Below are 16,334 nucleotides of genomic sequence, written 5' to 3'. Positions count from 1 at the left end.
ACTTAATCCCCCCAAAACTGAGCGCTTTTATAAACCGGACAATAATATAATTAAGAACAAAATAAAGAAGCAGAAAAATCCAACTTTGCTGAACCAGACAACCTGGTTTAGCAACACCACATAAAGAAAGCAGTGAAAAGAATATGAGTGGAAGTTGCCTGATATTAGAAATTTGATTAACACCTACTTTTCCCTGAAATCAATTGGAATAGTTTATTAACAACTTCAAAGAGGACAGAAGTAAGAAACTTGTGGCTTTTGACATATAGTAGCCTTTACTACCTCTTCAGCCTAACTAGTGTCCAGAATGGTTGTGAACAATAGAACTGTACGACCTCCGTACTCTTATGTACATGGGTACTGCTATTGTATGAAACAATTACACCCTTTTTAAAAAAAATCACTTTTTTTAAATGACAGTTTCTTTCATTAAAGTAGAATTAGTTACTTTATAGAAAAATATCTTAACTTTAAATTAAAAAAATACTGTTCCTAAATAATTAAGTAGGATCATATCTTCATTTCATTGTATGGAGAGAATATAATTCTGTATATTTGAATCCTAGTTTAACAGAACTCCCCTGGGTATAACTTTTAAAGAGCTTGCTATATTTGCCATGGGTGGTATCTGTTTACAGACCCATGAATTAACACTGTGTCCCTCCTTTGGAGATACACAGATAAGACATCTATATACACTCTGTACATAATGGTTCACAGATTAGCAGTTATTAGTCGTACTGTACATAGCGAACAACCTATCTGATTAGAATGATGTTTTAAGTCCTCAGTGCAAGTCAGCTTTTAGGTTGATGGTGCAAAGCCAAGTAAGACAGGCTCCCTGTTTAAATATGTAGCCCAATACACTAAATTAAAAGTACCAAATAAGACAGGAAACACTATTCTAGACATTCTGTCAATTTTGCTAACACTGTTGAATGTCTTCTTCGCTTCCTGTGGCTTCGCTTCTGGTTTTGCCTTGTTGGGTTCTGCAGTTGTAGCACTCTTGGAGATGGTCGGTAGCACTGAGTCCTTGGTAATATTTGGAGCATAGTTGGCAACAGCCACTGCATAGGCATTGTTTTTCTTAATGACAGATGCTTTTTCTTTTTTCTATTGGAGACAGCATGAAGTTAAGTATTTAATGTGTATTTGTTGTATCAGACTTAATAAAACAACATTTCAAATGTAAAATAAATGAGTATGTTAAAATAAGTGCCAGGAATACCATAATGATCAATTCAAATATGAAGAAACACACTTGCAGTTTATCCAAAAAGAAGGTATAGGTAACATAAGAATGCTCTAAAAACATGGACACTGTCCATCAAAAACCCTGCTGAAGTTATATGAGTAAAGGCCTGTTACTGTGATTGTAGGAATAAATGGAAAACTATCAGTCTTACTCTGTTTTGTATCTAACTTCTTACAACAGAATTACAAGATCTTTAAAGTGTTCTCAGTTAAGAGGACTAGAATGATCATTCTTCTGATTTAAAACATCACGTATTTTCTAGTAATAGCCAATTATATCAAAACAGTGTATTAGAGCTGATTGGAAATCAGGATGTTTCTTTAGGACTTACCTTATCATTCACTACACTTTTTCCATCCCACGCCCATCCTCGTTTTGTGAAATAATTTACAGTTGCAAATTCAATTAATGCAGAGAATACAAATGCATAGCAAACAGCGATAAACCAATCCATAGCTGTTGCATATGCTACTTTGGGGAGTGAATTCCGAGCACTGATGCTCAGTGTTGTCATTGTCAACACAGTTGTTACTCCTGTAGGGGGATAAAAAACAGAACATCAACAATTTTACTTGGATTTTGAATGTTAACAAAATATAAAGCAGAAATTATGATGGTATGTTTTTGAAACAAAATGGAAAAAATTGCCTGTCTAAGGTGGTGACATATTAAAAGCTGCATCTGGAGTTTCCTTTCAAGTATTTTAATTCAACTTCATTGTCTAAAAGTCACTTGTTTAACCATCTGAAGATTTTATTTACAGATCTTTTTATTTAGAGATAAACACTCTTTTACTCTTTATTTATTTATTGACTATCAGGATAGGTAAGGGACAAAATTAACAATTCTTTAATGAAATGTCTTTCTGTTGCATCCTAACCATACAGAATCTTACTTAAGAAAGGTTGAAGACAGCTGCTTAACACACATCTTTGGTGGTTGGCTTCTGGCTTCAATGCAGTGGCTACAGGTCTTACATTTTTCCTGACAGTATCACCCAACTTGACCATTTTTTATTAGAAATAATGATTTCTTTTTCTCTCTTTTCTTTTTTTTTTTTTTTTTTTTCTTCTGCCAGTAGTTTTCTCACTAACCATCTAGCAACATAATTGAAAACGTAAACAGGTTTACTTTTCATTCAGGTAACATGGATTTTTCTCTAGATCATTATATTGATTTGAAATGGTCATATTATGTAATATATGCATCAAATTTATATGACATGTCAGAAAATAAGACTTGATAATCCAAGTGGCAGTTATTAAAGCATTTTACAGTGGTTAATGAAAACTGAGTAAGAAACCAGAAATTATAATACAAAAAAAAAAAAAAAAAAAAAAAGGAAGGAAGAAAGGAAGAAAGAATATTTTTCTGAATCAGTTTTAGCAAGTAGAAACCCACAGCTAGACATGCAATCTCCATTCCTTAAGCAAATCGGTTCTTACAGCCCAGGCTCAATCACACTTAAACAAACTAAATTATTCCTTTTGTGGCACCCGTGAAATGTCTCCAGAATGAAAAGCAACACAAAGTGATATACTTATCATAGATCAGCAAACCTACATTCCATTGACAAGCAAAGGAGCTTCTATGGCAGAAATATTAGTAACAGCAGATCATAGCTTCAGTGAGTACAAACTCATAAAATTGTTGTAATAGGATTCCCAAGACAGATAAAAGTTGCTCTCTCTAAATCAGATCCTCCACCGTTAGCAGTTTAGCAATCTATTAACTAGGTTCTGCAGAATCAACCTAGCTAGTTTTGTTTGTTTGTTACATTTTTAACGATTGTGGAAAATGGAAAAGAACTGGCAATTACACCTACTCAGTCCTCTTCAGACTTGGCAATTTCCATTTCTTCTGTAAAGAATCATCCTGTGGTACACAGGATGACAGAGCAAACCTAAGTGGACTCAGCTTCAGTGCTGAAATGTTGAAATGTTTCCAAAGGCCATGCTTCCAAATGGAAAACAAGGCACAGAAGCATCCTACTGATTTATGCAGTGTCCACACACCTAAGCAAACATAATTCACTAATTGCTATTTTTCAGCCGCCATATGTGAAACAAGTAGATTTGGTCTGGAATCAGTTGTTACACTGTTATGATCTAAAAACCTATACAATGACAAGGAAGCACTATAACACCGTATTCTATGAAAACATGTAAAGTATTTCTGAAAAACTTATCATCTTCTTACACTACATAATATGTGGATTAATTATTTCCCATACCTCAGAGAAAAATGCAGTCTATCATACATTTTAAAATATCCCATGCAAATTTTAACATAGGTCTTAAATCATTTCAATTATTTGATTTCAATGATTTTTAAATCATTAAATCATCACAGCTCATAACTCATTTTAATTACACGGAAGTATCAGTGAAGTGATTGTTTCTCAGAGATAAGGTGACCTTATCCATATATATATACAGTTGCTAAGGTAGTGTTCTGTTTAAGTCCTGCCTTTTAGAATAAACTAAGTTTCTTGATGTTCCATTGGCTTATTTAGAAACCTAATTTAAGATTAAATGCTCACTTTTTCTAGTCTCAATTAAAACACCATGAATTTACATCTTGTGTCTTGCTACCATTTGACAATTTCTCTAAAAATTTCAGCCAAGCTACTTTGTCACTCAAATGCTAATCAAAAAGCAAATTGTCAGACAGTTGCCAATATATTTTCATGTATTCCTTTATTCTATAAATTTAATGATAGTCAAGCTATCACATTCATTTAACCTGAACTGAGTGGAAAAAAAAATGGACTTTTTGCACTTCCTGTTCTTTTTTCAAAAGACTGATTATTTTGCATACTATAGTTAATTTCAAAAAGCAATATTGTCAAGTCATCTTTAAGAAAAAGAATTGGAAATGGAAAAAACTTGCCTCATTGTGACTGCTTAACCTGAGAAGACTGAAAAATTGTTAATATAGAGGAATATAGTCAACTTGTTGTAAAATAAAATCCATTTATTTCACAGAGATTAATTTAAAACCCCACAAAACCCATACACTGACCAGATTAAAAAGAAAAAAAAAAATCCCCACTGCATTATGTAATTCATAACACCAGTGAACTAAAATCATAATAAAAAGCAGTAAATAAACTATCCTCTTACAATAAGAGGCAGTCAGAATATTAGAGGAAAACAGTCTTCTACCCTAAATCATATACTACTCTGAACAGCCTAAATAATTTCACAGTCTATGTAAAGACTGCATGTTATCTCATTATGGTGAAGAAACACCACAGTTTATATACAAGTCAAGAACTTGTATGTACAACTCAGTATCCAGCAGATGAGGCACTGAATGGGTGTCAGAAAGAAAAGGACAACATTATGTTGTAAGCAGCAACAAGTTTGTCTTTAAAAAGTGTCCAGAAAATAAACCATTAGTAGATCCTTTTGATAATATTTCCTTTCTCTGAAGAGGACCAAGCATTTTATACTTGACAGTAAATATACCACAACATGATTACAACTTTTCTTCTCAATGCTTGTATGTATGTATGCTTGTAAAAGCTTAATATCTTCTAGCACTATGGGTTTATCCATTCAGGATGAGATTTGAATTATTTGATTGCCTAGGATTTATGGTGCAGCTTTTGAAACTTCATCTGCTCATTGAAGAGATGATATCCATCTACTGGGCTGTAAAATTCAACACCTTTCACTGTCACTAAATTTACATACGTGAAAAATACCAACTCTACCATATTTTGATGCCAGGATACGTGGATACCATTCAAGATGTGTTTAAAGGTAGGCAGCTGCCTTTCAGCAGTGTCTCTTACTCAACAATACAAAGCACAGCCACACAACAGCTGAAGAGTGAAACTGAAAAACTAAAAATATGAGATTGAAAACATATAATGGCATTATGGGAGCTGACACATGCATACTGAAGTTAGTCTGTCGTGATTAGGTTTATGCCCATGTTTGTGCGCAAAAATCAGCCTAATCCTTCAGAGGGACAAGTTATTTTATATCCTCATGTTATATCTTGTGTATCAACTGATTTTTCTAATTTGAACAGATTTAGTAGTCTAAACACTTCCTAACCTTACTGTGTTTGAATGTGGACATCTCCTTTGAAAATGCAAGCAATAGGCCTCACTAACAAATTACCAAAGGACATTTCTGTAACAAAAGTACTTCAGCTTCCCAAATAATTTGTATGAAAGCTATAATCCTATAGTCCTATTCATAGCCCTTTAATATGCTGCGCTTTCCACAACTTTTATATTTTTATCACAACACTTTGCAAAGATACACACAACTGTTGAAGAACATATCACAGAAGGATTAAGAAACGAATTATTTTTATTAAGAAGCTAATTTCATTGTTTTACTATTCCATTTTTTTAACAGTAATTGTAAATGTTGATAGGTAATTAAATCACTCAACCTGGTACAAAAACTGAATAGATTAATAAACAAGAATATAGAAAAAAGTAAAGACTTGTCCTTTTACAGAAACACAGATTACTACTCCAAGTGTAACAGGCTGAAGGCCTAAACAAAAGCAGATAACCTCTGGAGGTAGTGTAATTTTAAAGTATTATGTCATTTGGCTACTGTTTAAATATTTATATATATTATATATATATATTATTATATATTTATATATATATATTTATATATACTACTTCAAAATACAATACAAACAGAGTGTATGTTGATTCTGCCTAGACACAGGCTGACAAATATGAATGACCATCAAGAGAAAGATTGCAGAAAATAGCTCAAGTGCCCTGTCTACCCTGTCTACTAAAGGAACAACTCGAAAGGCCAGAAGCCTTTTTAAATAGCATGAAAGGACAAGAACCATAGCATTATCTATTTCCAGAGAGGTTGCATTCAGTCAGTGGGTTAAGCTACATATACATACACCATTAAAGCTGGTGCCCATGTTGCTTCACTGTATCATAACCAAGCAATGGAACGGAGATCTCCAACAAGCCAAGCCAATTCCCAAGGCTGAATGGCAAGTGTACCATGGTACCCCAGCTTCCACACTGCTCTCATGTGACTGTCATTGACACATGAGCTAGAACTTAGGCACAGAAATGAGCTGGGAAGACATCAGTTTGTTGGCAGCCCGCTCAGCCTCTAACCAAGTGGTACAGTTTAGCAGGTGTGCTTGCCCACTGTATACCACTAGAATGTTATGCTTACAGTTAACAAAAATCCCTAATTAAGAAATTATAGCATGCAGGTTCAGAGTTGTGGGATAACTCTAAGGGCTCAAAAGGAAGTGCAGCCTATGAAAGAAATAAATAAAGACAGATTAGATTTATTTTTTCCAACAAAATAGGAAAAGGAAACTTTTTAGATACAGACTTGTTCAAAACTTAGTGTCTACCTCATTTAATTCCCATATATAAACAACCAGAGAAGAACTCTGAATTCATCTTAGGATCCCATTTCTGTGTGTGCAGAATTAAAAATAGATAAAAATCTGCCTATTTAAGGTCTAAATTACTTTTTGTCTCAAAATATACATTAAGGTTCAGAAAAGATAAACCAAGAACAAAAAAAGCACAGGGAAATGAATGGAACATAAGAATAAAATGATCACAGAGTTCTGAATTTAAAATTCTGTATCTTGGACAATGTACTAAAAAATAATACAACTATTATATTTGTTCTTGCCTACTTCAGAGATCAAGAAATATAAATCTAATTGCATCTGTTCTAACATTCTCATTCTGGCTGTGTGTGATTTAAAACACATAGATAAATGTGGAACTAAGAAAACTAATTTCTGATTTTTGTTACCTGCATCTAATGTTGCTATTCAAATACATGTGATGCTTCTAAATGTAATGACTCATTAAAAAGGAAGTGAGAATTCAATAACCTGCATAAGATTAGGTTTGCTAATATTGTTGATACTAAATGCGTAACAGTAAAAATATTACTAAATGAAACGGATCATAATCTTGCACTAATTAAGGTATTATGAACTGGGCTTATTCCCTTCTGTTATAAAGGCAGTCAAATACTTTTCAAATTTATCTGCTACAGAAAACACATTCAACGCTTATTTAATTAACAGTGATAAAATTTTCTTAAAATAATTTAAAGCAAAGTTGAAACAATATAACATTAGGATATAATTCATTTGGGATAGTTTAGGTCAACAATATTAAATAGATGCCATAAAGGAAAGGGATTAAGGAGCTCAACAATAAAAGAAGCCTCATTATACCAAGCCCTTAATGTTAACCTACGACTTGAAAGTACATTGCAAGAGAATAGAAAAGAGAAAGAAAAAGTAACTTCTTGCAAACATGAAATACTAAATGCTAAGTGGTGCTTTGAATAACTGGGAGTTATGTTTCTTTGAAAGAACAGTACTCAAGCAGTTAATCCTTTCCAGGACTTGGTAACTCTTAAGAAGATACTTGAAATAAATCTCACCAATTCTGAAAAACACTTCATCAAAACTAATGCTTTATACTTAATCCTATTTTTAATATTGTTATATTTACTATACAATGCAGAGATGGGTATCTAGCAAAGTGACTACTCCATATAAAAAATAAGTATGTAGATTCAGTTTACGTTACAAGGGTTTAGGAGCAGGGGGCCTGCAGGGATAGCCTTTCTGAGCAGAGCCCAGCAGCTGCCTCTGGGTCAGATCAGAGCCAGCTCCAGCCAGCTCCAAAAGGGACCAGCTGCTGGTCAGAGCTGAGCCAGGAATGACACTGTTTGGGCCTCTGGGAGAACAGATTGAAGAAAAGGAAAAACAAACAAACAAACAAAACCTGTTGTGCAACAGCAGCTGGGAGAGCAAGGAATGAGAAAATGTCAGAGAAACAGCCCTGCAGACACTAAGGTCAGCACAGAAGGAGGTGCACCAGGCATGGAGCAGCAAGTTCACCTGTGGCCTGTGGAGAGGCCCCTGGTGGAGCAGGCTGTCCCCCTGCAGCCCATGGGTACCACATGGAGCAGATCTCCATGCTGCAGCCCGTGGAGGAGCACCCAGTGGAGCAGGTGGATGTGCTCTGGAGGAGGCTGGAGCAGGACCCAGGCTGGATCCCATGGAGAGGAGCCCATGCAGGAGCAGAGGGTCTGGGGGGAGCTGCCGCTTGCTGGAGCAATTTGCTCCTGACGGATGGGCCCCATGGAATGGACGCATGTGGCAGCAGTTGTTGAAGAGCTGCTGTCTGTGGGAAGCACACACAGGATCAGTTCAGGAAGGACAGTATTCCATGGGAGGGACCCCACGTGGAGCAGGGGAAGAGCGTGACTGTGAAGTAGCAGCAGAGACAAAGCGTTAGGGACTACCCACAGTCCCTCTTCCTCATTCCCCATTCCCCTGTGCCATTTCAGAGGTTGGACTCGATGATCTTGAGGTCTCTTCCAACCTAGAAAATTCTGTGATTCTGTGTGATTTCAGGGGAGGAGATAGAAGAGGGTTGATAGGGAGGAAGATGTTTTTAGTTTGCTTTTACTTTCTCTTTGTGCTAGTCTGCTCACGATAGGCAATAAATTATATTAATCTCCATATGCTGTGTTTGTTCTGCCCGTGATAATTGGTGAGTGATCTTCCTGTCCTTATCTCAACCCTTGAGCCCTTTCCATCATATTTTTTCCCCCTTTTCCTTTGAGGAAGGGGAGTGATTGGCTATGGTGGAGTTCATCTGCCCAGCAGAGTAAAACCACTACGGTATGATCAATACAAGCTGTCTTTCTTGCAAGTGTTTATACGTCATGCTGAAAGTAGTTTATTTTATTACCTTAGCTATGGTATGGGTTTCCTGTATCACTAGGTTGAGTCTACCTGAAAGCACCACCCAAACAAAGGAGACAGTGAGTACACCTGTGCAGCGCTGTCAAGATTAATTCAGTACAAGCCAGAACACTCTAAGAAGCAATAGATGAACTTTGTAATAAAAATGTGGATAACCTCACATTTTTATAACATATTTAGGCAGGAGACAAGAGGGTAATAGAAATCCCAATGACAACTGCTGCCAGTATCTATGGAGAAAGATTGGGAGATTTGCCTTGGGCTACACGATTAGAGCAACCATCGGCAGCTTATGCTGACAATCTCATCTAGAGTGTAAAAAAATTTTTTTTAGAAAACAGCTCCTGCGGCAGCATCCAACCCTGTGCAGAAGGCTAAGCATGTGGTGCAAGTTCTGCATGAAGGGTCTAGATTGCTCCATCAGGCAGAGCCCAGACACATCAAAAACTCACAGCAAGCGTCCTGGGTTCATGGCGCCGGGCCAAGCTAGCCTGGAGGGGATGTAGCCCTGACTGGTGCCTGAGGTGTGTGTGTGTGTGGCAGTAAGAAAATACTAGAATATTAATTGCTATTTGCTCCCTATACCCATTGTGCTTAGTAAATGTAATTCAGAATTTATGTTACTGGACGGTGTGGTTCTGTTCTTGCAGCCACCTTACCCAGTTTCTTCAAGACACAAGCAAAATGATCACATATCACATTATTCACTAATACATACTGTTCATTATCTAGATTATGCTAAAGCCCCAGCAGAGTAAAGCAGCAGGCTGCTATGCAAATATTACTTCTTTCCCCATAACATAAATTAAATAAAAATAAATGAAGAACAAGAAAGAGGTATGCAGGAAGGGACATAACATTACAGGAAAATTATCCTAGTGCCTTGTTATTGGTGATAAAGTAACAGTTAATTGTAGGAAGAGAAGATGGCAGCATTTTTGGAGAAACCAGCTACAGTGTCCTAAGCATATAGGAGGGGGTAAAGAAAAGAGCAAGGACCTTAATAGTAGGATTTGACAATGTACTTGCAAACCTAGTAAACAAGAAGGTGAAGGAAAAATGCATTAACAGATGCATTTTGATACACAGAAATGGACAAACTGATGGAAGAATTTGAAGAAAGAAAAAATATTGTATCTGCCTTTTAACTGTCTAGAAAAACAGTAGAATTCTGGTCCCACTAAAACCACTGATCCATTTCATCTGACTTCAATAAGGCTCACATTCAAACCTGCAATTTTGATGATACTTTGTGTGGCATTTTCACCACCAGGAGAGACTTTGAGTGCTTTGCTGTGCATCACTTAATACGCATTTAAGTTTGCCCTATTTTTGAAGAGTGCATGGTGTTTACTGATGACTAACAGTATGATCTTATGCAGCATTTTTGATGGCTGATTCCATACAGACATTAATTTATTTTTGTTCTGCTAGTCTCTTTTTCTTTAAAAGCAAACACATTAAAATAGCTGTAAGTTGTATACATATATGAAAGATATTGTTTTCTTTAATTAAAAAGAGAACAAAATGTTCATGTAAGACAAACACCATCATCCTGCACTTCTGAAGCTGTTCACTACCTTACCGTTCATTCCAATAAGTGAGAAAGATTTGCCCAGAACCCCAGAAAACAGTTTATTTTAAAGCATTGCAGTTTGCAAAGTTTAACACGTTCAAATAATTCAAGTCTTTAATTTGTTTAATTTACAAACTTATTTAGAAATTTTCTTAATTATTATTAACTATATATTATATTCTTAACCAAAATACTTGGGTAATGTGGTAACAGTATAAGAAAGACATTTCAGAAAACACTGGAATTTAATTTTGCAATGGAAACATTATCATCATCTTCCATCCTGCGAGATTTTTTTTCTGTTTAGGAGTCAAGGATATAAGGACAGTTTTCACATGTTCTGATTTCAAAAAGCTTTGGGATTCTCTGTAGTTCTGGAAGCTGTTGTTGAAACCTGTTTGAACTAGAAATAGTATCACATTCTACAAATGAACTTGAACAAAAAAGACCTTTACCAAGCAGACTTCTGAAATGGTTTCTAATAGCTTTAGCTGTTGCAAACAACACATGCTACTTGGTATACTCACCAAAGACTGTCCTGGCAGGTACAGATTCTCTGTTCAGCCAGAATGACACTTGGGAGAGAATGACAGTCATGATACAGGGGAGGTAAGTCTGAATGACAAAATAACCAATTTTTCTCTTCAAGTGAAAATGAGCCGTCATTACTGTATATTCACCTAAGGTGCCACAAACAAACAAATACAATGAAAAAAAGGGTTATCATCCTAAGAAAGTCCACATCACTGGTAAAAGAAAGTTTGTTATATTTATGTGAACTAAGTGCACTGGACTTAAATTGCACAAAATTTACTTTGTAGTACGATATATAAAAATGTTTTTAACTTTGGGTACAACTACATCTTACTCCCACTGATATCCAGGAAAGATCAGTGTTCAGGGACTTAACGGGAACTGTTGTATGCCCTGAGGAGAATTTCAGTCCTGCAGTCTTCTGCACAAAAGCAACCCTCTGTATTCACAGAAAGACTCATAGAGCCATAGAATAGTTTATATTGGAAGGGACCTTAAAGATCATCTAGTTCCAATCTTTTTGCCATGGGCAGGGATGCCACCTGCTAGATTAAATTGTTCAGGGCCCCATCCAACCTGGCCATCTTCAGGGACGTGGCATCCACAGATTCTCTGGGCAACCTGTTCCAGTGCCTCACCACCCTCTGAGGATGGTAGGCAAGCTAAGAACACACAAAGTCTACAATCAGAAGACAGTCATGGTGGTCCATCACAACCTGGCATGTGTAGGAACATAGTTTAGAACCAGGCAGAATAATCCAGTGTTTAATATTAAAAGAATGATGAAAGGAAAAAAAAATGGTTGAAACCAGCATATTTTACCATCTAGTAGACTAAAATTGTCATTTACCATTATCCAAAGCTTGCATTAAAAACATTCGGATTCAAGACTGAGCTCCATTTTGTATAAAAAAATCACTGGGGAGCTTGCTTCCAATATCATTTGCTACTTATTAACTTACAGAGAATCAGCAGAAACGATGTGCTGCTATGAGCTCTATGTACCATACTTTAATAAGATCTGGCTGATATCTCACATTTAGTGTTTTTTGAGTAGCCTTCTACCATCATCAGCAATGCCTGTGTTCTATTTAGCCAAGTGAGTGCTTTTTTCCTCAAATATTTTTTTACTAACCTGTACTCGATTTAACTGTCTCTTTTCCAATTGTTTGGCCTAAAAGATCATACTGATTCAATCTTGAACCATCTGGTGCCACCTGTACTGAATCTGAAGCATTGTAAGTCCAAATATATGTCACTTCTGAAGTTGTGTATGCATCTGTGGGAAATAAGATAAAATATTTTGTCAGTAATTTAAACCAAACAGCTTCCATCAAAACTCATCACATTAGAAAAACTACTTAGTTACCTTTCAAAAATAAACTCCCAAACCAAAAAAAAAAAAAAGCTAAAAAAAATATTATATTATATTATATTGTAAATGTAGTAAATAATATAATATAACATGGTAAAATATATAATTTGTAGATATATATATACACACACATTTTACTGCTAACTGAAATTCATACCTAAATGTGGCAAGATGGGTTCTCTGACAATGCCCTTAAAAGATTTTAGGAGCTCTGTGCATCGGTCTGTGTATCCTCTTTAATTTCACTCCCTATCATTACATCTATTTGTGATGTAATACTCAAGGAGGAGTATTTGGGACATACTCAAACATATATTTAGTTTAGGGTATATCAAAATAAACTAAAATGGAAGCAAATCAACACCAAATTTTAGAAAGCACTAATGCCTCTCCAGAAAGTAAAAAAGGAAAAAAAAAAAGTATATGTCCTGCAAGTTTTTCCAGTCTAATACCCTACTAACTAAATGCAGAATGAAGGAAAAGGGTAAACCACTGATGGAAGAAATTATGTGATCATTTCGATTAACTGAGACAAGAACATTTTAAATCTTATCCATATCTGTACTGAACTGAAAAAGAAAAACATCGTTTCTGCTGGGCTGCAAACATTTTCACTCGAGAAATCTCTGGAGGCCCTGAAAGAAGCTTCTTCATGCAACTAGCCATAAATTGTATGACTAAAAAAATATAGCAGGCTGGTAGCATGCAGAAATTTTTAACACTTTGCTTCAAACTACTCAGATTTCCACAAGAAGACCTCTACTTTAATGAAAATCAATACTTTTGCCAATTGCCAATTTACCCCTTATCCTCTCCACTGTTAGCTAGACTTTTTATGAGGATGAAGAAAGGCAATTTATTAAACTACAGCTTCTCCAGTGCATTCAGCTTGGCTCTTGAGTATGACAAAGAAACTGAGACAATCTTGCAGGCTGATGATTCTCCTAGCAAAGTAAGATTAGCAGAATATGGAGAGCTGTGCCACTGGCAGACTTGCCTCAGCTAAACCAAAATCCTCAGGATTCTGGCTTATTTTCAAAACTATCATTCAAATTCTACCCCAGAATAAAAGCTGAAAAATGTATAGTAGCCTAAATAAATTCTAGATAAAGAAACAGAAATGAGTGAGAAGCTATTCAAAATGAACGGAAATAAGTCTTTTTTTGTGTGCCAACTGGCTGTAGCACAGGTGACTTCATTGAGAAAAGAAAGACAGCTTTTCTAACATCACATTGCTCACAGTTTGAATTCTACTGTTTGATAGAAATGCAGAAACCATGGGCAGAAAACAAAGAACACATTACTAACCAAAAAAAAAAAGGGGGGGGGGGGGGAAACAAACAGTCACAAGAAGTCCAGTATACCTCATCAGAAGGGTTTCCAACATACATGTAGAAATGAAAATCAAGTCATGCCATGAAATCTCTGCTTGGCCTGAGTATCAGTTTCATGATTATATTTGTGGGTTTGTTTTCTTTTTCCTTTTTTTTTTTTTTTTTTTTTTTTTTGAGGCTACATATAAGTCTTTTTCTCCCCCATATCTTATAAATCAAGTGTATCTTGCTGTGCATACATATATATGTATATATATAAACATTATTAGACAGTAGCTGGTTTGAACTAAGATCTCTGGTGTTATCTAGTTATGTTTCATTATGTAACATAATGTAATATTTAGGGGAAAAAAAGGTTTCATGAAAAAAATATCATTAATTCTAACCATATTTTATCTCTACAGCTAAGAATTCCCTTTAGTGTGATCGCATAATCAGAAACACAGACTTGGTTTAATTTGCTCCTGTTTTTACTGCCAACCCCACCAACCTCCAGGGAAAGAGGTTACATTTGGGTTATGGAAAGACTGTGCACAGTTCTCTGACAGTGTTCATAGGGTGAATTATGTTACTGGCAGCCGATCACCTGTTTTGCAACCTGTGGTGGCTACAGTTAATAGAACAGACAGAATTTATTGGTATTAGAATTAAACAGACAGAATTTGTTGGTATTATCTAGTTTAAAAAAAATATATATGTTCAACATAGCAGAGAATGTAGGCTACAGCCAGAGGAAAACAAAACAAAACAAAACAAAACAAAACAAAAAACTCTTTGGTGTATGAAATCCAGGAAATACATATACAATGAAATTCTAATTCACAAAGAAGAAAAAGAGACTGCTATATAGGTGAATGAAGTTATACTGCTGTTAAAATAATACCAGTGAGATCAAAGTCCACTTATCTAACATGATGATGTGCTGAGTACAATTTTTTATCACACAAAGCCATTTGTTGCCTTCACTGACTAAAAATGTAAAGATAAATATCATTAAAAATAATTAGAAAAAAGGTTTCAATAAAATGAAAACAAACTTTCTTCAAAGCCTTTACTGCGCTCATCATTAATACAATATGTACATTATACACAGGCTGTGTGCACCCAGGTCTGTACTCATCAGTATGGTTTGCATTCTGGAATAAAAGCAGATCACCATAGTGATAAAACAGATGCATAGTACTTATTGTTAAACGGCGCCCAGGTACCTTTAAAATACAATAAAAGGCAAAACATTGAATTGAGAAAACTGATTTCCATATGTGAGGTTACAATTCAAAAAAAAATTTTTTGTTTTAAACCTCTCTTGTAACTACTTTTTGAAATAAAGTGATGCTTGAGCAATGTTAGAAGCCAACAACTATATTTCTGGTGATATACTCACAGCTGCCAAATTTCAGTGGGCATGAATGAGCATCCATAGGGAAGTCCTCCAAGTGCATTGGACATTCAGCTTGGACTGTAAGCCTAAAAGGCAAAAGAGCACTATGCATTTAAATCAGCAGGACAAGAAAATCAATTCCACAGAAATGAACAGTTAATGCTGATTTAGGAGATGAAACCGAAATGTTATATTAAAGTAATTAAAATTTAAATCAGCTCTTGCTTCCTCCTTTTTATGTATTCCTTTGGAAGGCATTGACTTATCACATCAGAAGACTAAAACAGCTGACCTCAAAACTACAAGGAACGGCCATTTAAATGAAAATATAAATTATGTAACTGCAGGTTGTTAAGAACAGTCATTTTCTTCTCATAATATTCTGAGGTACATGTGTGATTATATGGCTTTCAAAAGCTCATTACAAAGGCACATAAAATGCAGTTAATTTGTCAAAGGACCATGCTCCATAGAATTCTGATATTTTGTAGAGTTTGAATGGAAGGTGTAGAAAAAAAAATGTTTTTTCTTTTTTTTTTTTTTAAAAAAAACACTGTTGCCATTCATTGTCTCTGTTACTTTTGATTACTTTTTTTGTTTATTTATCAGCATGACAATATGTTATCAATGCATTCACTTTTGTGCATTTGGTGAAAAATTCACAGCAGTATCACAGTATAAAATATGTGGAATAATACATGTACATGTACAATGAAAACTAATTTTTAAAAGTTTGAATGAGTTTTGACATACTTTTCTTTCCCGCTATTTGTAACGCAATTAATTAATTAATTAAAGTTCTTTTTCTCCTTTCTATTCTGTAAGTCCCCTTTGGGTGAAGATTTTCTCTGGACTTTTTCATTCCTCTTCATCCATCCTCACATATCAGCTCATTTTCCTGTACTTCCAGTGGTTCACAGTCATTGTGAACCCCACTATATTTTGCCATCCACAAAAATATTCTATGTTTCTATTTCCCCATTCCCCAAGAAAGAGTTTCTGAAATCAAGGGGGGAAAGACAGAAAAAAAGTCAGTAAACAGCTGAAGGCACAGGAAAGAAGTCACAATATTGTGTTAAATAGAAAGAGATAAAAATGGTTGCTTAAAA

The 16,334-nt window shown here is 35.3% G+C and overlaps 1 protein-coding gene across 1 annotated transcript in view; it reads right to left on the bottom strand.

Moving 5' to 3' along the window:
* Positions 1 to 561: 561 nt before the first annotated feature.
* GABRA2 (gamma-aminobutyric acid type A receptor subunit alpha2) overlaps positions 562 to 16,334 on the bottom strand; it is a 55,229-nt gene continuing 39,456 nt past the window's right edge. Inside the window, exons 6-10 of the mRNA XM_082758565.1 lie at positions 15,229 to 15,311; positions 12,271 to 12,414; positions 11,129 to 11,281; positions 1,587 to 1,789; positions 562 to 1,113 (exon numbers count right to left, since the gene is read on the bottom strand). Coding sequence (XP_082614691.1) covers positions 805 to 1,113; positions 1,587 to 1,789; positions 11,129 to 11,281; positions 12,271 to 12,414; positions 15,229 to 15,311 — 892 coding nt within the window. The 3' untranslated portion in view covers positions 562 to 804. The remainder of the gene's footprint in view (positions 1,114 to 1,586; positions 1,790 to 11,128; positions 11,282 to 12,270; positions 12,415 to 15,228; positions 15,312 to 16,334) is intronic.

This window comes from Aythya marila, assembly GCF_965140915.1.
Source record: "Aythya marila genome assembly, chromosome: 4".
NCBI classification, from domain to species: domain Eukaryota; kingdom Metazoa; phylum Chordata; class Aves; order Anseriformes; family Anatidae; genus Aythya; species Aythya marila.
This window is presented reverse-complemented; position numbering and strand designations above follow the sequence as displayed.